The following is a 22,931-nucleotide window of genomic DNA, read 5'->3' as shown; positions in this document are numbered from 1 at the left end:
TTCTTTTTTCATACATTCAAGAAGCTTCCGTTTCCATTTCGTTCATAGATATGCTTATTACTAATCGAATGCCAAAAGAATCAAGACAATGGAATACGCGCCGTTGATACTTTTACAAAATTGCTAACCGTGAAACGATGTTTTGTCCCGAAACGTAGCAATTTCTCAATGAAAATTATGAAATCGACGTATAAAATTGGCTGTATTTCTATTCTTGCGCGTCTCATTTTTAACTCCGTTGATCTATTTTTAAACGATCGGTCGTTATTGTTGTTAAATGATTTCATAAAGCGTCGTCGAGTATTCGTGCACAGGCAATTAACAATTGTCCGTAATTGTTTTTCTTCGCGATTCTATTCGTTAATGGCGCGTCGAAACAAAAGCCAGCGAAGGAGAAAGCAATTTATGATAGAAAATCGGATTGCGCTTGAGGGAACCGTACGAACGAGAAAAATCTTTTTGAAGTGACAAACTAACGACAAAAGAAAAGTAACTGACTATATTCGAATCGATGTTTCTTAGAAGCGGATATTGGCAGCTTATTTAACTAACAGATGAATCATTCGTAATGACGTTCATACTTCTCTCTGAATTTCGATTTATATCTTCTGCGTAATAAAATTGTATTTTGCACGTAAAATCAAAAAACAAGAAGATAACTGAATTCACGGGAATCTCATTGAAACAGACGTCTAAAGGATATGTATATAAGGAAATGAATATTTCACGAGCATTTTAGGGCTCTCTTTGAAATTGATTCATCTATTTGTTAATAAAAGCAATTTTTCCTCGTACAAGAGTTCAATAGTCGATGTTTCTATGAAGTCAATAACAAACTCTTAAATCGTTAGTTCTCGATTATAATCCGGGTGTCCCGTTGTTAGTCGATGCACGTGACGCTACGTGCTAGTCGATGCTGTAAATGGATCGTCCATTAATATCACGTACAATGTATTCCGAACGAAAGGGAATCTTTGATTGGATGCCCGTGAGAAGTATCTGGGTGATAATGAGCGCGGATGCGTCAGGAACGCGAGCGATCTATGTCGGATTTCAGGGTCACCACGAGACGAAGACCATACAACTCTTCGAGGAGTCCACTGGTAAATTATTTCGGTTGGTCGCTAATTTTGTCGCGGTATGCCATACCGCGCAGAGAGCGCGGTGGTTAACCATTGCTACGTAGAGCGAAACAGTTTACTCGTTGTCTGCGTCCTTCCACGCTTATCTCCCCGTTCTTTGCATTCTTCTCCCGCACCCTCCTTTTCTATTTCTTTGTCTAGGTTTTTTCCAGGATATTTGCTGGACGATTGACTCCCTGTTTTCGCTTGTTAAAGTCAGCTAATCAGTCAACATTCTCCTCTAGGTTGAGAAAAGCAACCTTATAGTTTCGATGAGAGACGCGAATTGCCCTGGAAATGTGGAGATTTCTACAAGAAATGTATGCGATGTATCGCACAACAGGTTATCAAAGACGTATTAACTTTCTAATGGAAATAACGTGAGCCCGAAATAAATTTGATCCAGGCATAGCGAATTAGTCAATAAAGGAGTTAATTACGTGACGAGGTAGAAAATAAATAACGCGGTGACTACCCAAACTGTACCTAAAGCACGCTGTGAAATCGTGAGAAGTTAATAAACGCAAGTGCGTCAGCGATAGCAATCGTCGAACATATCTGTATGTGTGTGTCAAATCAGGAACGAAAGGAGAAGAAATTGTAAGGTCTTCGATAAAGATGAAAATGAACTGTCTCTGAGATAAGTATGTGCGTCAATACTGATACTGTATCTTATCGAGCTCTCCCGTTTTTGCATAGATCGTAATCTTTGATCGCTGCGAAAAATCATTGTTAAATACGTTGCAAGAGATATATACGTTAAGTGTTCGATAATTTTGTTCTCAGAGATATTTTGCTATTAAAGGAAGATAATCATTTTGATCGTCGTTGACTATATACCTACCGTGGAATATATTTACATATTCCGTTTTTGCTCTATGATTTAATTACGTGCAAGAAAAGTCCGAATAATCTGATAACGAAAAGACTTTACTTTGAAACGTGTCAACGTCATTTTCCGTCAAGGTTAGTGTTAGTACATTGCCGAATTGTTTTATAGAAAACACATTTGTTTCTGTGTAGAGATCAATCGCAAACGTCGTAGAGACGCGCATCTATCGATTTATTTAGAACGAAAATTTTTTATTTCTACGATAAAAGCTCTCGCGTATTAGACAAACGAAAAGGGATTAAGACCTTGGTTACCAGACCTTGGATTCAGAACCTGAGTTAACGCATCAGACATTTGATATCGAGGTTAAATGTTCCTCTTCGGTAGAAAAAAGAAGAAAAAACGAACAGTTTGTTTCTCTTAGCAAAAATTGCGAGGGCGTCGAGATTCCATGCATACTGATTCAAGTTAATAAATTCAAATTTTTTCATCCGGAATTCCGTGCGTTCGTCTATTCTAATCACTCAAATTCGTTTTCTCTCGAATTAAATATTTCCTGGGCAAGTTTGACCAAAAATCGCAACTATGTTATAGTTATGTAGCTTCAATCGTAACGCAAGTGGAATTTTTGTGTTGTCGCGAATCAAATTTCGACTTTTCTTTTTATTTCGATCATCGGAGAAAACGAATGCAAGGAAAGTATTTACAGCGTTTATCGAGGCGCCAGTGATTCAAGATCGTCTAAATATTTCGATGCGCAGATCACGATTAAGCTTACATCATAAATATTTTTCAACAAGAATAAGTTATATATGAAAATCTTTTCCGGCAGATTGGAACGTCCGGTCATGCCGCGACGTACGCTGAAAGTCTATAAGCTGCTGAAGAGTATTTTTGTCCGTGGATATTATCGATTGCATATACCCCTGATTCGTCCTCCCTTTCTCTTGCACATCGAACGTATAATTTGAACATATAGATTCTTCTCCTTATTTTATTTTCCGTCTATGTACGAGTTCTCCTATTCCAATGCTGATAGACGTTTTATGCGTATCGTTTTAAGTTTACAAACATAGATCGCGTTCTGTTTCAACTTTACACAGACTGACATAACATGACGTAAACAAAAGAGAGAACCCTCGCAGGAGAAATTATGTTTTTTCACAAGTCTTAACACCTCTGTACATATTTTGTTCTTAATGGCTTTAACAGAGAGCTACTTTTTAGATTTGCTTCTAGAAAGAAATTATCGATTCTATGTACATGCGGGATTGCGAGACGAGAATCAAGATATTTTCAAGCGGATCTAAATCGATTTCGGTATAATTCACAGATCAAATCGTATTAGAGAGGAAGAGTTTGACACGGTGGAACACGAGGTCGGTTCACAGTTTGTAAATTCAACGATGAGTGACGTGTCTCAATTGTGATTCACTGCAATGCGTCACAGTGAATAGAGAATCTTATTCTTGGTTCATCGTGGCTTATTGTTCGCAGTCACCTACTTTCATTTGCCCAATTGTATCGTTTGCTTCGCGCAACACTCTATGAACTATGTGTCTGTATGTATTTTAAAGCAGGAAATTTCACTCGGTTCCCGCAGCGTTCGAGAAAACATTTATTTTTCAACTACGACACGTTCGCATTCCTAAAAGCCTTTCTCATCTTCCTAGCATATCTAATAAACAGATGGATTTTTTTAAAAAAACTACGCTATCATCGATTTGATGGAAAGTTCCTGCTCGTGATTGGCGGAATTTTACCAGTTTACTCCTATTTGACCGTATCACGTACTATAAATAGGTTTAAATAATCACGTGAGGCTTGCATACTGACGTAAACGTATGTAGTATTGTATAGAGTATCCATTTCCTAATATTAAACTGATTTTAAGCGTAATCGAGTTTATCGACGATAACTCGATGTAACCAAATAACTGGAATTACTTGATCGTTGCATGTATATATATAAGGGGGCAGAAGATATAGAAGAGAGTGATAAAGTTATCTCGAATTTACGTCTTCTCTGGTTTGATCTAGGCTTTTTTACGCGAGAGCCTTTTAAACCTCTCGGTTTTAAACGCTGGTGTGAAAATTCAATGGCGCTCGTTGTTTTGGCCTTCCTCTCAGAGAAATTGTAAATTTCGTAAATCGTCCACTTCGTTTAACAAGCTACTCCGAAATAAAAGCTAAAAACACTCCGATTCTTTTTTTCCTTGTGTTTTCACCAGATTTACGAGAAGTTACGAATACGCGGCTCTCGCCGATCGAACGAGTACCCGTAAAAATATCCTTTCGGAAGACACAATAAAACATGAAATAAAAATATTTATCGCTGTTGATTACGGTAGAGTATAGCTTTTGTCATTTGTTTATTCTTTACCTTTCACTTTTACGATTGGCCTTTATGTGACTCGGTGCTTACGCCACTGATTTCGCGCTAAAGAATCGGTAAAATAACGTAGACTTGTAAGAGGAAGGTTGGAGTAGTACGAAGTGAGATTACATGGACGAGAGAGGATGAGAGACCCAACTTCAACACCAAAATGGCGGAGACCTGGAGGGTTGAATGTGGCACGTGTTTGACAGCCTAGCCCAGTGGCGTAACAATAAATTTATACCTTTTCGAGCGTTTGCTAATAACTATCTCATAACTCTGATTCGTGGCATGCAGATCAATCGATTTACGATGTTACGAAATAAAATGGTTAAAAGTAGATAGCTGCTCGTACGTATGTAGTTTCTTATTCGATCGACCAACTTGGTTCACGCTGCCAAAAAGGAAAAAGAATAGGACATCGGAGCTTAAAGTGAATGTCATTTTATCGATTGATGATCGAGTTAAACGGCCCCTCGTTCGTTCTAAATAAAATGTCAATAAATAAAAAGTAAGAATACAATCGCAATGGGATTCGGGTGTAATACGGATATGTTTCTCTTTTATTTGTTAAATATATTTGGACTAGGAGAGCGAAAAATACTAACAAATAATCATTAGGATGTCGATAACATTTTTTTAATCATTACGAACTAAACATTCTATTTCGACATTCAGGATTATCGGAAAAATTCTTATTGCTGTTTTCTGAATTCTACGCCTCTGAAGCCCGACCACCCCCGCGTACCACCCCAAGTACACCCCTAATGACGTCATAGGACAGTGGCGCCAACAACTCTGTACTGACGTCAGTCCTGAACATTGGGCAACTAAGTTTCCTTCGCGCTATGAATTCCACATTTTCCCCTTTCGTTTCGTACGAAAGGAGAAAGCAACAAACAATACTTTCACGATATTGCGTCCCTTTCCCATTATCAGTTGATCTTTCGTGGCCTTTTTATTTCATTTATTAGCGAACGAAGCATCGCGCGCGCTTAGAATAGAGTAGAGTTTTACATATATCGTGCTATTATCGAGTCGGCGTAAAGCAGTACCTCTGTCATCGATTCATCATGACGACAGCAATGACGATCTCACTCGTCGCTAGTTATACGAGTTATAGTTGTAATTATTTTACGTCAAACCAATTGGTTGGTTCAATTTATTTTTCAATTTAAACTGTGACGTTACATATCGGTAGCAGAACCAGTAATCTTCTAATCTTTCGCATCTTTTTATAATCGCGATGAACCATCCATACAATAATCGATACGTGTTGTTCCTTACTTTTTTCACCATCTTTTCCATTTTTTTTTTTCTTTTTCTTTTTTGCCGATTTTCCGCTTCGTGAAATTCGGAGATTCTTGAATCGTCGAAGAGAAGGAGCTGTTGTACTCGTATATTTCACAAGAGAGCACGGTTCCATCGGTGAATCGACTTTTCTAAGGTCCCGTTTGTGCTTACGTTCGCGCCGCACTATTCACACAATTCATTGTCAATGTCGTACACACAGAACGGGGTGATACTACGAAGATGGCTGTTTAAAATCTTTCAGTTTTACGGATATAACTCGCTTTAGAAATATTAGTATTGCATATATCATTTATCATGCGAGACGACGTAAATGCGCTGTTTATAAAGACTTCCATAAATATCGCTTGAATGTTTATTACGATTGACGTTTGCGTGATGGAGGAAGAAGAACAAAGATGTACATATTTAGTGGTGAAACGATCGAAATTCCTAAATATTTGAACGAGTAAGGGAAAATCAAGATATCCAATATTCCGAGAAAATTTATTAAAAGATCTTGACGTTTGCCATTGACGTCCCTTAATTGAAAAATAATGCGTTCAACCGCAACGTTTTCAATGTGTAACTCCAAATTTATGTATATATATACATATATATGTATATCCATACATGCATATTTGTGCTTACGTTGCATCCTGCTTTCTCGACGACGATTCATTGCCGACGACGATTCAGTGATATGTATACACATCGTTCTCTGCGAATGGACGGACGAACGAACGCGAATCCCTCTTTTTATTGTCGCGACGATGACGTCAATTCTCTCTAATCTCAGCGCTCATTTCTGAAAATTATGATAGTACCGGTAGGCCAACGTACCGTCGACGGACGTTTAGGACGATCATCGGTTTCCTGATTACGACCCTCCTGCCTTGTACAAACGATTTTACCTTGTCGGTTACGGTTTTTCGTTTTGAAAATCAACCAATCGATACAATTAATCGTATGGCATTTGATTCAACGTCATTCGTCATTTATATCTTAGTTAGAACGTTATGAACATTTTTTCTTTTAATTAAATACCATTTTTCCTTGACGTTTGACGTTTCACGTGATTCTAAAGTAGCGTATAAATATGATAACGTTCGATGATCGTATCTTGTGTTCCGCCCTTTGGCTAGCGTTAATTCTGAAGAAATTATGATCCGTTATCGATGCTCACAATGTACCAGTAAAATTTATGTATGTATGTATGTGTTTTTTAACATAGATTTGCCCGGTCTTTGTACTAGAAACGATATTATGTAATATTAACGAAAGTCGAGATATACGCGATTGTTCTTCCTATGAAAGCGACCTTATAATTGTGGCATATATTTTTTTAACATCGATTAAAAGAATAATAATATTGAAGATGAAGTTTAGGTAAAGATAAGGATAGGAAGGCACAAACTAGTATTATAAACGTTTGCATTTGGACTCGGAGTTAGAAAAGAAAAGGTTCGGAGCTCTATTATAAAGTAACGCTGCAAGGGTGCGGACCAGGACTAGCATACTTGTACCTATACTTAAATATATTTCTATTATACATTTATCCACTGGTTCCTCTCTATTCTATTCCGAGATAAACTTCAATAGCTATAAAACGGTTTAACGAATCGTTTCGTTCTACCATGTTTTCATTTTCTCTATTTTACGCAATCAGGATTTATCGTAAAAATAACTTTGCGATGTTCATGTTCGACGTAGGACTTGAAATTACAAAAAAAAAAATCGGTTTTGAAATTTCCACAGTCTTATAGATGTAGATGTACCTAGAAATGGACAAATGTGAATAAAGGAAAATGTGAAGGTGATAATAATATATCCTTCTCGAATACTCATTTGTTAATTTTTATTGTTATAGAGGTGTAATCGAAATAAATATTACGTGAATATACAGAGCGTGCTAGAAATACGAAAAGCACTGTGCGAATAAAGTGTAGGAACATCATGACAATTGATAGATATATATATGTTGTTCGCCACGTATTTCTGGTTTTCTTCGTAAAAAAACACGCTAAAAAGGCTACCATTCAAAACACTGCGGTAATATTTTGCATAATTATTTAATTATTTAATTTTGCATAGTTATTATAAAATTCTGTCGACTTTCCATTTCCAGCATAACCGATATGAAATTAATAATTTCTTACATACTGGTTTTCATTCGCAATTGTAGTATACATTATTTATACGTTACGTAAGACCTAGGAAAGCATTCTCTGATATCGATTAAGTGAAACGTTAGAATAAGCGTATACAGGAAGATAAATTACAGGAAATAAATACGACGATATTATACAATAGTCTCTATACTCTATATAATTGGAACATTCACTAAGCAATTTCTTCGCCTGAGAAATAAATAATCATTTCCTTTCTCCTTTTCTTTTTCGTTTCCTCGTTCCTTTGTTTTTCCTTTTTCTTTCTCGTATCTCTGCCGCTCTATTTGCATATCTGTATTTGTGATCTATACAATTAGATTTACGTGTAAGAATATAATATAAAATCGTTTGATGATGGACGTAATGTTAAATAAATATAGTAATGTAAAGTTCATTGAGAGGATCATTTTCATACGATATTTAAAATATATAAAGTCGTTGCTATAGACAAACCAACAAAAATCAATGTTCATTCTCGATTCGGTGGTTCTGTCTCGACAGCAATGAACCATACGTGCGCATTAACAATAGATGCAGATAGTTTGAAGCTGATAAAGGAGAAAAAAAGACTTAAAACGGTTTAAATTGAACGACGTTTGACGATACCCGAAATTGACAAATGTTCATCCTATTATTATACGCGATTTAATGAGATGCAATGGTAATACTCGGAACGCGACAATGATAGCATGTACCTAATGTTTGTAAGGAGGAGACGTAATTTCTGAGAAGTTTTTAAGCATCTTCTTCAGCCCATTCGAAACTCTCTTCTCCACCAGACGTTACTTCTTCGATGTTTGGCGATTCTTCGACGGCATTCCCGCCGGTTACAGGTTTGCTTTCCGCTCCTTCTGGTTCCTCGACGAAAGGATCTTGTGTCATCTCAAAACGTTCTTCTTCTTGCACATCATCTTCGACCTTCGTAGAAAATAGCAAAAATAAGATATAATATTAATATTATATGTAGTATCGAGGAAAAACCGTCGAAACAGGCAGAAAGTAGTAAAAGCGCTGACAGACCGGGAGGAAGGGATAATTTCGATAGGTCATAATCCCGTGGACCTTTAGGACATTGGGAAATTAAAAAAGATGTACTTGACCATCTTGGATCAACAGCTGTAAAGCACGTGTACGTTGTAGTAATACCAAAAAGTCTGGTATAAAAAGAACATCTTAGTGGAGAGAGTGGTCAGTAGTCAGTAATCAGTAGTCAGTAGTTGTAGTTACGACTGAGTTGCCACTAGTTGCAGTTGCGAGGAAGCTGCGAGTAGTTGCGGGTTAATCGTTACTCGTGAGTTGTCGAGACGTTGTTAGTTATTGAAAATTGGTATTTACCCTCGTATCGTCATCTGTAACTGGATCACAGAGCCTTTCTTCCCTTTCTTGATCAGTGATATCGCTGGTTATCACATCGTCGTGAAAATGCTCGATGTCTTTCACTTCATCTGGATCGTCGAACGTAACATTCGCTAACCTTATCTCTGTTTCCTCTTGGTCACGAGCCTTCTCGAGTTCTTCCTCTATGATCATTCGCTCCTGTTCCTTCAACAGAGCTGTTGTTCTAGCTTCTGCTATTTTCCTAATATACAAAATTATGCATCAATTACATCGTACGTGATTCACAATTTAAAAACACATATCTTCTTCTAATGCATAAATTATACCTTTCTTCCTCGAGTATTCTTTCTGTTTCCAATCGATTAGCCTCGATTTTCGCCTCCTCGGCTTTTCTTTCGGCTTCGGCTTTTTCTTGTTCGACAATTTCGTCAAGATGCGCCAAACGTTCCTGCGCTACCTGCAATGCTTCCCATGCTTTCATCTCATCCGCTTCGAGTTTTGCTATTTCTTCCTCGGCAGCCTGTTTCTTTTCTTCCTCAGTTCTATAACAAATCATGGAATGATCGCATGAAATATTTTCAGTGCTCGATTATAGCGTCATTATTAGATACCAGCTCAATTACGATTTCAGTTCGACAGAGGTTGAAATTTTGGCTAGTATGTCGATTGCAAATCGATTAACAGGTTACCTGGCCGAGTTCAATGTTATGATGTTAATCGTTTCGCCAACAATCCCGCTTCTTACATAATATCGTAACTACCGATACGTGCCAATTTTACTAAAAACTACGCACCTTGCCTCCTCAACAGCTTTAACAAGGTATTCCTCTATTCTTTTAACCGCCTCTTCCTTGTCGTGTTTCACTGAAATGAAAATCTTCTCATTAACTGGCCGATCAAAATTTTCCTTGCTTAAAAATCCTAATTTTAAATCGACCAACTTCTATTTGTGCAACGTCTCGCGCACAATACATTACGGTACGTTTTCAAAGACCGAACAAAGGAATTATATACGATACAAAACGAATATCATGCAACATAAAATAGATTTGGGAATAATTGTACACTATAATAATAATCATAATCATCTGGTTACATTTTATACTCGCCAGCTGACTCGGCATGTCTACCTACAATTTTTTTTATCAATTCTTAGGCAACTTCTTTTTCGGATCAACATACCAACTTTATTTGTCGCCTTCTTTTCGTCTGTTTCGTCCGACTCACTTACACCTTCTGTAGTTTGAGGTTCTGAACTTGCTTTCGGCGTAGATTCTTGATTGGTTTCTAGCTCGGATATCGGTTGCGGCCCTTGAACTGCTTCTGATTCTGACTCTTGCAAGGCTTCCGTAACCGCTTGTATAGATTCCGCTGGATTTTCCGAGTTTAATTCCGGTTCTAACGATTTCGCAGGTTCTCCAAGTGGCTCAGGTTCCTTCACAGATTCGGATTCTTTCACGGGCTCTTTTATAGCTTCGAATTCCGGTTCTGATTGCTTCACGGGTTCTGTTTGCTCCGCGAGTTGTACTTCTTTCGCAAGTTCCGCTTCCTTCACAGGTTCCGGCTCCTCCACAGACACCGTTTCCGTCACAGGCTCTGGTTCCTTCAAAGGCTCTGGTTCCTTGGCAGGTTCCAGTTCCTTCGTAGGTTCCGGATCCTTCGCAGGTTCGGGTTGCTTCGCAAGTTCCAGTTCTTTCGCAGGTTCAGGTTCCTTCGAAGGTTTCGCTTCTTTCACAGGTTCCGGCTCTTTCATAGGTTTGACTTTTTTCGCGGATTTAGGTGCTTTTACAGGTTCAGGTTGTTTGCTGAGTTCGGATTCTTGCAAGGGTTCGGGTTGTTTCGCAATTTCTGATGCAAATTCAGCCTCTTTTATAGTTTCCGGTTTAGATTGAGTTTCGTTTACCGGTTCTGGCTCCTTTACAGATTGCAATGTCGAAGCTTTGGTTGCTTCGTCCTCTGTTCCCTTCGTTTCCGCTTTTCCTCGCTTAAATCCACGTTTCTTTTCTGGCTTTGATTCCGTTTCTTTATCTGTTTTAATTTCTACAAGACACATGGAACGATCACGATGTCATGTTTTTATGGAACATGAACACTTGGAATTTCAAGAAGAATCGTACCTTTCCTCAGCGTTGATTCATCCAAATCAGGTTGCAACGCTCGCGCTAAAATTTGTCAAACTACGTGAACAAGGACAACGAAATAACATGTACAGGTTGCATTTATCGACGAAAGTTAGTGAGAAATATTACTGACCCTTCCGTAATTCTCTTTCCGTCATCGGCACATCTGGCGCTATAGAATAATACGAAACGTAAATATTCAGTTAACGATCAAGATTCCTGCGAGGCTATATTTCTGTATCTGAAATAAACACGAGTGAAAACGCGGAGTAAAGCTGCGATTAAAACGTTAGCCAGGGCAATATTTGGGAAGTGTGTTACGATACAAAACGTATTTGTTAATTCACCATATCCTATCGACACGGATAGGATGCTTTACAAAGATAAAGCAAATTAATATTTACACATACGATGGTGTGCGACCAATGAATTAGAATATTAAAAATCTTTGAATTCGAGAATATCGGCGATGAAATTATTTCTGCGATTTATGATATTTCCTCTTACGACGAAATATTACGACGTAATACGATTTGCAGAAACGATGAATCGGATTGTTGTCCTCGTTTTATCTCGGTTTTGCGTTTGTCTCCGATTATACATACGTGGTAACGATGATCGTAATACGATGGTCAATGAATAAAAACACACGGTTTATACTTAACATGTTTCAACTTGAGTAGCATTTGCTTCTCCGATGGGAATTTCACGTTCGTTTGTGTTACAAATTACATTTTCATTAGGATTATATTTAGATAGCGCTCGTAGCACGAAATGAACTCGTGCGAGACTCTTTCGTCCCTTTTGATGCAAGATTGTACGATACTGTGATATCGCTCTTGTCGTTACAGTGTCGTTACTGTTACTATTAAAATTAATGTTTCTTTTCAACAACCGAAAACCACTCAACTTCACTTCAGAAACAAAATGTCAGCCGGCCTAATTATTAGAAATGTAGGTAAAGCACGTAAGGAATCTTACCTCGAAGCAATGCATTCACTGCTAAGCCACTTCTTCTAATTTCCCGATTTTTGTGCAAGGGGAACAATTCACGGTGCTGTTTTAATCATCGGTTATGCTTAATTTATTTGGACATTTTCTGGCAAGGTCGAACAGATTCAACGAGAAACGAAATAATGAACATCGTATTAACATCCAATATAATTACAGATTACTCGAATCGTGTAGAAATCGTAGAAATTTCTCAAAGAAAGGAAATTTTGCTCAAACAGAACGATACAAACGATTACTCGTAACTGCTATTACGAAATTACTATCATTCATAGAAATCGAATTAAGTCGACATAGACGTGTCTAACTTTTAATGAAATACTCGACTATCAGTCTCGGGTTTTTACCTCAGGCAGAAATACTTTCGGTAAAGATTTTCACACGCGATCGATCTTAGAATAAAGAACATGTTGCGCGAGTCATCTTTGTATAGAAGCGGGAACGTGCGTTCCCAAATTAAAAGGCGGTAGTTTCGTAGATTTAAAAAGTGGAACGATATTTAACGCGAGCGTAGTCACTCCTCTGCGGGTGTCTCGTTTTCTTTCACTTCCTCCTCCTTCTTTTTGTTTTTTGTTGGATCTTCGTATAGCTCTGGAACCCGATCCCTCCATCCTTTGCCTGAAACGTTGAAAAAAGCCGAACTGGTTCTTCTCTGCCATTTTTACCCGCGTGTACGTGTCCCAGTCATCCGATTCTGCCTGATACTGAAGTTTGTCTTCGTGCAAAATCTTGCTTTCTTTTCGGTTTCCAGTTTCAAGCCGCGTATCGTCGTGATTGCCGTTTATTTCGTTAATGTGCGCGGTGACGATGAAGATGAACAAAGTAAGAAAAGAAAAACGTACGGAACCGTTCGATGCAGCATAGACGAGGAAAAAAACAATGTTCTGTCTCACACCTTCGTCGCTACATACATGTTTCATTAGACACAATATACATATATATATATATATATAATATAACAGAAATGTACAGCCACGAACAAAATACGAGGAAAAAAAAAGATAAAGAGGAAACTACGTAACGAACGAGGAAAAATACGCTAAAATATAAGAATAACACAGCACAGCAAAAATTGTCAGATAGAGCGGATCAATGGCAATCCATCCAAAAAAGAGAAGAAAAAGTAGAAAACCGAGCGGGAGAGAAAAAACCAAAAAAAACGTACACACAACGGCGTCACATGGCCGCTTTTATTTTCCAAAATTTTCTTCAAGATATATGTGATAACAGAGCGCGAGCGAGATTAATGCCAAATGACATTCTAATTCTTTTTCTTCTTTATCCACATCGGATAGTAAGAAATCGCTTTGCATTTATAATTGCACGTTATATTTCGAGAGAGATGATTAGCGTCATTCGCGCATTAAACTTTCCCGCTATAACGTACTACTACGTATTCCTATTGTTTCTACATGTTTCGTGTTCGAATTCAGTAAATTATTGGTTGATTTGTACCGTCTGCTTCATATAGACGTCGATCGCAAAGGAAAGCTAGTGCACTCGAGAGTTTTTCTTTTCTCGAATCGTCATACGTGTCGTCCGTGTCCGATTGTCAGTTATGGTGTTCGTAACCGTCGTTGCATTAAGTATAAATAATCGTGGCGTCGCGTCTGTATATCGAAATTACTCACAGGCGTTAGCCGCCGCCTCGCGGTTCTTGCTGTAGTAACTCAGAAAATTGACATCGTTTTTGACGTCCGAAGGACGTAAATCAGCAACCTTGAAGTAGGGTTTCCTGACCGATTGTGGCTTGCCGGCGACATATTTAACGCAAGCCAGATTACCGAAGTTACCTCGATCGGGCACATCATACCAGGAAATCGGCTCTATCGTGTCTTTCTTCGCGTTGTGTTTTCCAGAGATTAGTCGACGGACGTAATCCCCGCTGCCCATACGTTCTGGTATTATCTCTTCCGCGAAGTCGCTAAAAATTAAACGGTTCGTATTATCGTGCCGTCAAATGATATATTTCGTCAAATGATATAATCGTTACGCGATTCGATCGTCTAACAAATGCTTGGAATCGTACTCTAGAATTGCTTTCATTTTCGTTCTAACCGCATAACAATCGCTACTTAAATACCTTGCTACGGCTCGTGGAATGAAGACGTGAACTCGTCGAAGAAGAGAATCCACTCTCGCACGTATTTCCCTCGCCTCGTCGTCGAAGTACTGCGAAGAGACACACGTAAAATATACGTCGAACGAAGGACCACTCTCTTACGAGAGGAATTATATATATATATATATATATCTACTACGATTTGTTCGTTATTCGGTTAATCCAGTTGACCGACTCTATTGGATTAAATTCTATATTCTGGAATGAAGAGACGCGACAAAGATACGATACGAGAAGCTATGAATTTCAGGTGTTAAGCATGCTCCGAGCGTAGTCCTCCCAACACGAAATTCGTACAGGCTGTTCGAAGAATTAACAATGCTCGCAGAGTCAAGTGCGACTCGTCAAGTATCGATCATAGAAGTGTAAAAGCTCTACATTTCTCGAGATGTCCATTAAAAAGACGACGCGATTCCGCCGAACAAGGATGCCAGATGTTGCGTGTCGAAGACGAGTTGAAATCGTGAAGAGACACGACGACGACAATGATCGGTGTAATACGATCGATGACATGGATGATGACTGGATGACGCTCATGCTAATGGCCACGAATGATGACGCTGTTTTGCACTGAACAGATATCACGAGAAACGTGGCAGACTTACGATGTGATCCTTGGATCGAAGATACTTTTCCGTGTAGGATTCGGTCGACGGTCTTGTCAGGTTGCGTATCCTGTTGATCTCAGCTGCAAGGACGCTGGGACGTACGCGCGCATGAACTCTTATCGGTATCAGACTGCCGCCATGGTACACGGTATGGTACGGCAGGTGGATTACAGTCACGAGCCGTTTATGAGCCACGTATGGCATGCGAGGAATGCTTCTCAACTAGAGGCACGAACTCTGCTTTACTAATACGTCGACTAATTGTTACGTTCCCAGCGGCATCAGCGACAATTAGCTTCTCACAAGCGTACTCTTCTTAAGCTCGCACTAGCTCCATTTAAGCGTACGATCTTTCTCATTCTCGCCTTCTTTCTCTCTCCCTTTCTCCCTTTCTCTTTTCTGTTCCTCATTCGTTTCCATAAATTCGTTCGAGCGGTTAGCAGCAGAGCGCAATAGGCAATCGATTAGGTACATAATCACGATTACCGTGATCGCTACGTGCAGCAATGTTCCAGCTGTTTCCATGATAACTAGAGATAGTAAAGCATTTACCTGTGTGCGATCGTGCTAATTGTAAGAAGAATCGATGAACGCGTGCACGTTTCTATATTTTCCTTGATTTACGAAAATGAATAGCGATAGATGATGAGTTTGGTTAATCGAAGAGGAGCCAGTTCGGCCAAATTCTAGCGATCGACGTGACGATCGAACGATGGTTTAATAGTGCGGATGAAATAAGCAGAAAAGCGTCGTTTAACAAAATAAGAAGAAATCGCACTTGCCGCATTTCGCATTTGCAATTCAACACTTTCCGTGAACATTTTCGCAAGCGAGCTAGTTTCTTGTCCATTAGCGTCAATTCCATGCTACTTACCTGAAGAATCGTGGAGATCGGTAAGGTAATCGGCCGGTCCTGCTGTTCCGTTTCGGTTGTATTTATAAAGATGAATGTTTTGTGTTTCATTTAATCGATTTTCGACGATATCGGGCGCAATCCAGCAGCGGCAGGGGACGAGGAGTCACGTAGGAAGCAGAATAAATAGAAAGAAGAAGAACAACAGCCAGTTAGTAACGTTTGCAGTATAGTATCCCTTTCGGCACTCTCTTTTATGTTTCTCTTTATTTATTCCTTTATTTCCTTGTTTACACACGTGCGTATTATCAAATAGTGATCATCGGTCGAATCGATCATGTATTCTCTCGATAGAAAGCGATACGTAACGGGAAGAAGGAAAAGCAAGGAAAAGTGTACCTTCGACGGAAAAAAGTAATGCTACGACAGTTGTAATGAATTTTCGATCATTTGTAACAAGTAATTTGGCCGATTGTCGCGTTGTGTGTCTATTGAGATGGGTTTAGGTGTTAGTCACAGTTAGCAGTTTGATACACAAAAGTGAACGTTCGCATTATATTCGAATATAGTTGATATACTGACGAGTTATCTTTATAATTTTATTTTGATCGCAAAGATACTAATGCGTTCTCTTTCATTAATTCACACTATCATTGCACACGCTAGAAGAAACGAAATTATGCTTGCACGGATATAAAACTGTTGATTTGCTATGCGAAAGCAAAAAAAAAAAAAAAAACACTCCCATACGTACAATCGATAAGTAGAAAGAATCGATAACTACGAAACAAATCCTACACGTTGGATCCATCGAACAAAGTCGATCAAATATTGCACGAAATAAGTAAAGCGGTACTTTTGAATTTATTATTTAAATCGAAACAAAGATTCACATAACCATCGTTACAATATTCAGTGTGTCGTTTAACTATTAATGCAATGTATTTAACGGTGTTCTATAATTATCGCGTCTACGGAATATCTAAGTACAGCTACAAAATTCGTTTTCACAGTAATATAATATAAGTAGTACGTGTTGCTTCAAATACCGTATAGCGGCGATATTTAAACGACGCAAATAAAAGAAAAAACCTGAACCCCGTCTTCCTATCGAATTATATACTTCGTCCGAATTGATTCGCTTCGATGAAGCTTCGAATAGATTCGAGTAAGTAATTAAAAACGTAAGTCGACGGTTCTTTCGTTTCACCAAAATCAATGTTCGTATCTATATAACTTAGGTGTTGAAGATGTAATTGAAATTCAATGTTAAATCATTCTTTGATCAAAATCGGTGAAACGAAAATATCGAAGGCCATCCGGTCGGGAATTTAGACGCGGTAGGAGAAATGGCGGTAAGTGGTACCGCCAGGTAAACGACCGGAAGTGTGGGACTCGTAAGAGGAATGATAGCTTCCAGGACCGCCACCACTCGATGTCCTAGATGACCTCTCGGTCGAATACGATCCGTACGGTCCGCTCTCCCTCTTGACGACGTTCTCTTCGGTGTAGCTAGTCCTCTGCGGACGGCGGCTGTACGAGTACGGATCCGTAGAGGAGGAGGAACTCGATGAGCTGGTGTTGGTGTAGGCATAGCTGTACTGCTCTTGAGCAGCCCTCACCCCGGTTTCCGGATAGTCACGGACCACATAATGCCGAGGCGTCTACAGATTCGGGTTACACAAGGTCAACAATGTGGAGAACAGGCATTTCCGGAGAACAGAACTTTTTCATTTTTTTACTAAAACATCTTGATCACATATCGCGTTTTTCTCTCTATATACTGTGTTTATCGCGCGTCTCGTGAGTCGCGAAGCAACGCGATCGAACAGCAAAAATGGATCAAACGTTACGATTTTTTTTTTTAAGCAATCATGGAAGTTCCCAAGTTAAAAAATTATAAGCTTCGCGAGCGGATTCCATTGCATCTTAAATATTTGCAGTTTGATTTGTTGCGGGTAATTGATCTTTTAATTTTGATCGAATTTTGAATCAAACGTTTTGCGCAATCGTTCTGTCATTCTTGCGTTTTACCCGTTTGAAACTGAATTTTGGCTGGCTCTGTTCTCCGTTTTGGAATAACATGTACTGGAGAAAAGGACGTATCGCGTATCACGGTATAGTATTAATGGAATAAAAAATACAACCGGTACTTCGTCCGATTCATCTTGCCTCGTGTAGTTGAATCGTTATCATCGAAATATCGATTAAAACGCTTAAAACGAGACACGATCCATTAATCGTTGATCATTGCCAATGTTACTTTTAAGAATTCAGACGAAGCGGTGGGTGGACTTTTTGGAGATTGAGAACGTTAAGATTTGGGTTATATTGTTTGAATCTACGATATAACTACGTATGTTAAAATGCGGAAGAAAAAAAGTAAAGGAATCGCTAAGATATTTTGTGATAATACATATATCGATCTATCTGTAGACACACAACGTGCGGGCCAATTATAAACGTAGAGCGGTACACGTATGCATTAATAATGTCTCCTTGCCGAGATATTCAGGACACTCTAGAGTGCAACGTTGAGCAACTGAATTAGCCTTTGCCAAGAAACACATGGATAACGTAATGTAATAGTGTCTACGTTATGTTCGTATTCTTCGCTCATATGCACGAGTGCATCTCGGTGTCTCGTTTCAACTTTAGCTTTCGACCTAAAACTTTTGCTCATATTCTCTGTCAACTTTGCTCACCTGCATCGATATTTAAGCTTAATAGGAAGTTTAATCTTCCAACTATCTGTAATACCGATATGAAATAAGTTCATGACCCAGACGTCGATAGTACTATAGCAGAAATGTATTCTTAATCAGTTTCCCCCTTCTTTCCACAAACAATATCACTGAGATACGATTATTATTGTATATTATAGAACAGGGTATTGTTCGACTCAAGGTCTTCGACTTAACGCGTTTAGATAAACATATCTCGAGTAGTAATGAATCCAGTAAACACGCTTTTCGAAATCGAAACACTTTATTTGTTCGATGTGCATACAAAGTAAACGAACAAGAAAACGAAAAGTAAAGCAACGGTAGTATATGTATAAAGCAGCAATCCATAATTTCCATAGTCGTTCATGGTTATGGAAAACAAGATGTTTGTCTGTGTATATGTATATTTGTATGGGCTAAAAAAGGAAATAACACGAAAGTATCAGGTTCGTGTAAAATTTGTACAAAAGGGAAAGATTTGAGCTATTACGAGTATATCGTCGATTGTAAAACTCTAATCTTCGTGAGAATGTCGCTCTAAGGAAATGCCAAGATAAAATTCAAAGAAAGAAGAGTAAAGACTGGTAAAAAAATTTCTAAACCGACCAAAATTAATCGTCCTAATATTCGTCACTGAATTAATTCCAAGTTCTACGAAGCAGCATATTAAAATATCTGTCAGTCGTGTCGAATTCTTAGATTATCTTTTTACAAAATGAAAAAAAATATCATTTGTTTCCAATCAAACGTCATTTACTCGCAACGGTGTTGTTAAAATCGGTACCAAGAAGGCGTTTGGAGTGCCATCAGTATCTTAGTACGACCACTAGCGGGAGGAACGATGTGTCTTTTAGTAGCTGGTTGTCTAGAAAGCACTCCTTTCTCGAAAACGTGACCCTTAGTTGCCAGTTCAGTCGCGGCGTCCAGGCTGACCTTTGACACTGCGCCACCATCCACCAACTGTCGAGTATGGTCTTCTCTCGCGGGATTTTTACCACGCACGACACCCTCCTTGTCCTTTAGGGTAACGTATTGATAAAATTCTTTTTTTGGATCTTGTTTCTTACGTCCCCAAACGGTGAATGGTTCTGGTACCAGGGATGGTCGTGGAACAAACGGCACTTTTTCCCACGGAAAGTAGTCCTGCTTCTGTAAATTTCATCAGGTTCGAGATGCGTTTAACTTCTGCCCCATTCAATTGCTTCCTTTTCTTATTCGACATCGTTTTCCCTTTCGTCGTCGAGCGTCGATCAAAAACTTTGTTCCTTTCGATATCTTCACTTCCACACCATTCTTCCGTATTATCGCTATGCTATATGTATCGATCGTTGATATTATACTAGTAAAAGTCATGACATTCCCGTCTGAAAATCGTGCGTGTGTCATGACAGTTACTCTGGAGTATAAAGAGAGTATAAATATTATCTTCTTTCTCTTCCCCGCGATGATTCTTGACGCGATATTATTTTCTGCCACAGTATATGTTTCTTATCCTTGTGTAAAAATAGATCAAAGCATCGTGAATGGTATACAAGGAACGCAACATCTCGCGCCCCCATATTCGCCTCCGCACATTCCGAATCGTTGATGTCGATCGAGATTTTTTACGGCACAACCCCTCCTTATATCATCTCTACAAATACATTCATTCGTGTTGCAGGATTTTCTTTCACTTTAAATATTTTCGTGCGATCGCTTGTGCAACTTTCCATAAAAATTATTTTTATTCTCTCTCTCTCTCTCTCTTAGTCATCACGAAAGTGTCACAAAAGACACGGTCTGTCTAATTACCCCTCTTCCTACATGCGGAGGAATCGTTATTTTAAGATCTAAGTACAACGCAAGAAGAAGAGGATTCTCTTTTTCTCTGTCCATTTCGTTGGGCTGGAACGACGTTCGATAAAAATAGATATCAAGTTATATTACCGATTCTAATTGCGAGCAGTTTGAGCAATAGTCACGAAACAATGAGAAACATGAACTGCTGCGACACAAAATCTGGGAAGCAAGTATGGTCACTAGAAATCATGTATGAATTTCCGTGACGAATTTTAACTTTTGTGGTGGGAGTCAACGTCGTTGGTTCGTCGGGAGTCTAAATTAGGGCAGAGTAACGCAACACCGATGCTCACAAATCCCCTCTACTGAAACGGAGAAAGACGGAAAATGTTTTAATAACATCTTCAACCATCGAAAGATGTTTCCTCGTTGGCGTGTTGTTTCGTCAACCTCTTTGTCATTGAAATCGTTCGAGATGCTCGAGTTAGAGGCCTCGGTGAAGATCTCTCGAACATAATTAGAATTACCGAGGAGTTAAGTATTTAGGTCAGCTTTTAACGGTACCATTGATGGATGCATGATCAACAATGGAACAGCCCAATAATCTAAACTGTCGAAGAAGTCACTACGACTATAACACGTTGTTACAACAACATTTCACTAATATTTCTCGATAAATGATTCCTTCTGTTACTGATTCTGTCCAAACTTGTAACTCAGTTACATTTGTACAATTCGTTCATTTGCATTTTTATATATACTCTGTTCAGTTGATTTTTGTCGTATGATAGATTTGTCAGCCCATATACGTTTTCGTGTTCACGGATCCAAAATTTGCCGGGTCGTGCGGCATCTAAGTTTAACGCGACGAAGTCCCGGAAAATGGCTGCACCGCTATGAATAGGCTTTTCTCTAATTTCCCTACTCGCAAATCACTTCGATTATATCAGTTTTCAATTTTTTTATTTCAGAATAAAAATAACCGTTGTAATGAAATAATCGTCAGTCTCGAGTAAAAGTTTACAACAACTTTTGCGAATTTTATTATTTGTCTCCTCTGTAGATAAATTTTATTTCGGATCGAAAATATCTCTCATCATTTAATATTTGAAGAATTGACACAAACAGGCACATGAAACAATAAGTACAATTGATACATAGCCGATGAAACCCTGGTTACTATAGGGCGTAACATATACATACAAAACAGATTCAAAACGGGCACAACGAGGGTGTCTTGAAAACAAATCATTCAACAAGTAATTTTTTTCCGTCCGTTTAAGTCGACGGGTAACTCGTGTCAGAGCTTATTTGGTGCAGGTAAAATTAATTCCGTAAACTGGAAGTTATTACCGTGCAGTTATACGTTTAACTCTTTTTAACTGATATACTTGTCAAGTTTGCATATTAATTCAAGTGTGTAGGTTCTACTAACAGTAATCGTGTAATTGACTCGTATTAAATATTTATTTGATTTCTAGGAGACACCGAGTGCATGTTTCGAGGTTCAAAAAACTGTTAAACAATAACAGTAATAACAATGACAAAAGTGGTAACAACGAATAACAATATTTATCGGAATACAGTGTGGAAGTAGAGACTTCGAAATGCATCGAACTCGATCCGCCGACAGCAATAACGATTCGTTTAGATCGTATTTGTATCGTGGTTGATATCGTGCCTGTCGTTGATCGATTTCGCAAACGAACGGGTAATCAAGGAGTGTCGATCTTTCGATCGTTAAAGAGCCAATGTTTCGCAATTTTATCGATTTTGCAAATATAATATGTTAGCAATGGTGAAACTGTCGCGCATACAAATATCTTCGAAAATTTGACAGAAATTTTCCGAGAAACAAAACGTTGACTCCGGATCGAAAAAAGTCCGAACAAGGGTGGTTCGGTTAAAGTGTTTCCGAGTTACACTCGACGCTCTTATTCGACGTTAGTGCCATCCAGCAAAACATTATTAAGACATACTTCATCCCGCTCTTTCAACAATCCCATATATACTGACCGTGATGCTGTAGGACGAAACGAGAGGCCGTGAGTAAGGTCGTCGGGTTGTATAGAAGTCGCTCTCGTACACCATTTTTCCTTTCAGTTCGTTTTTCTTTTCGGTTAAAAATTCGCTCGTTCGTCGGTGCTACGTGTACCTTTCGTTGAACTCTTGTCGACAAACGAATTGCTGCACGTACGGTTGCTATCTGTCGTAATCTGTTAACGTGCGCACCAGAGTGAAAGATCCACCACTGCAGCCACGATGAAGGTACGTACGATTCTATCCGTTCGCCGAGACTCTTCTTCAGCTTCTACTATGATCGTTCCACCCCACTTCGATCCATCTTTCTCTTTCTTTCGGTACACGCACGAGAGGGAGCGAATTTTACGTATACGTATACGTACGTCGCCTCCTCTCGCGGTCACCACTTTGATTGCGTCATTTTCGGCACACGGCCTAATGCATCGAAAAAAATAGAATTGTGTTAAGGTTGCAGCTGACAACCCTCTTTTAATGTTCTTTTCCATGATTCCTTCTTTTCTTCTCTCTCTCTCTCTCTCTCTCTCTCATCCCCCTCTTCGTG

General features: G+C 38.9%; 1 protein-coding gene and 1 long non-coding RNA gene across 6 annotated transcripts; one reads left to right on the top strand and one right to left on the bottom strand.

Annotated features, from left to right (window-relative positions):
• Window positions 1-74: 74 nt before the first annotated feature.
• Window positions 75-8,368, top strand: LOC126871780 (uncharacterized). Its single transcript, XR_007691737.1, has 2 exons — window positions 75-1,765; window positions 1,908-8,368. It is a non-coding gene; the product is annotated as an uncharacterized LOC126871780 (long non-coding RNA).
• On the bottom strand, window positions 7,461-22,699 carry LOC126871705 (titin-like). 5 transcript variants are annotated; one of them, XM_050630802.1, is made up of 13 exons: window positions 22,364-22,699; window positions 15,864-15,905; window positions 14,987-15,211; window positions 14,343-14,431; window positions 13,891-14,183; window positions 11,382-11,420; window positions 11,246-11,290; window positions 10,311-11,168; window positions 9,923-9,992; window positions 9,455-9,670; window positions 9,126-9,369; window positions 8,486-8,708; window positions 7,461-8,095 (listed from the first exon to the last, which is right to left on the bottom strand). In XM_050630802.1, exons 1-12 carry the CDS (start codon window positions 22,436-22,438, stop codon window positions 8,526-8,528), a joined length of 2,379 nt encoding a protein of 792 aa, XP_050486759.1. In that variant the 5' UTR covers window positions 22,439-22,699; the 3' UTR covers window positions 7,461-8,095; window positions 8,486-8,525. The 5 variants fall into 5 exon arrangements, with proteins under 5 accessions (XP_050486759.1, XP_050486760.1, XP_050486761.1 ...); XM_050630803.1 differs by having other exon boundaries at window positions 7,461-8,708; window positions 15,864-15,902; XM_050630804.1 differs by lacking the exon at window positions 14,987-15,211 and having other exon boundaries at window positions 7,461-8,708; window positions 22,364-22,697.
• Between the last annotated feature and the right edge of the window lie 232 nt (window positions 22,700-22,931).

This window comes from Bombus huntii, chromosome 12 (assembly GCF_024542735.1).
Source record: "Bombus huntii isolate Logan2020A chromosome 12, iyBomHunt1.1, whole genome shotgun sequence".
Taxonomy (NCBI): Eukaryota; Metazoa; Arthropoda; class Insecta; order Hymenoptera; family Apidae; genus Bombus; species Bombus huntii.
This window is presented reverse-complemented; position numbering and strand designations above follow the sequence as displayed.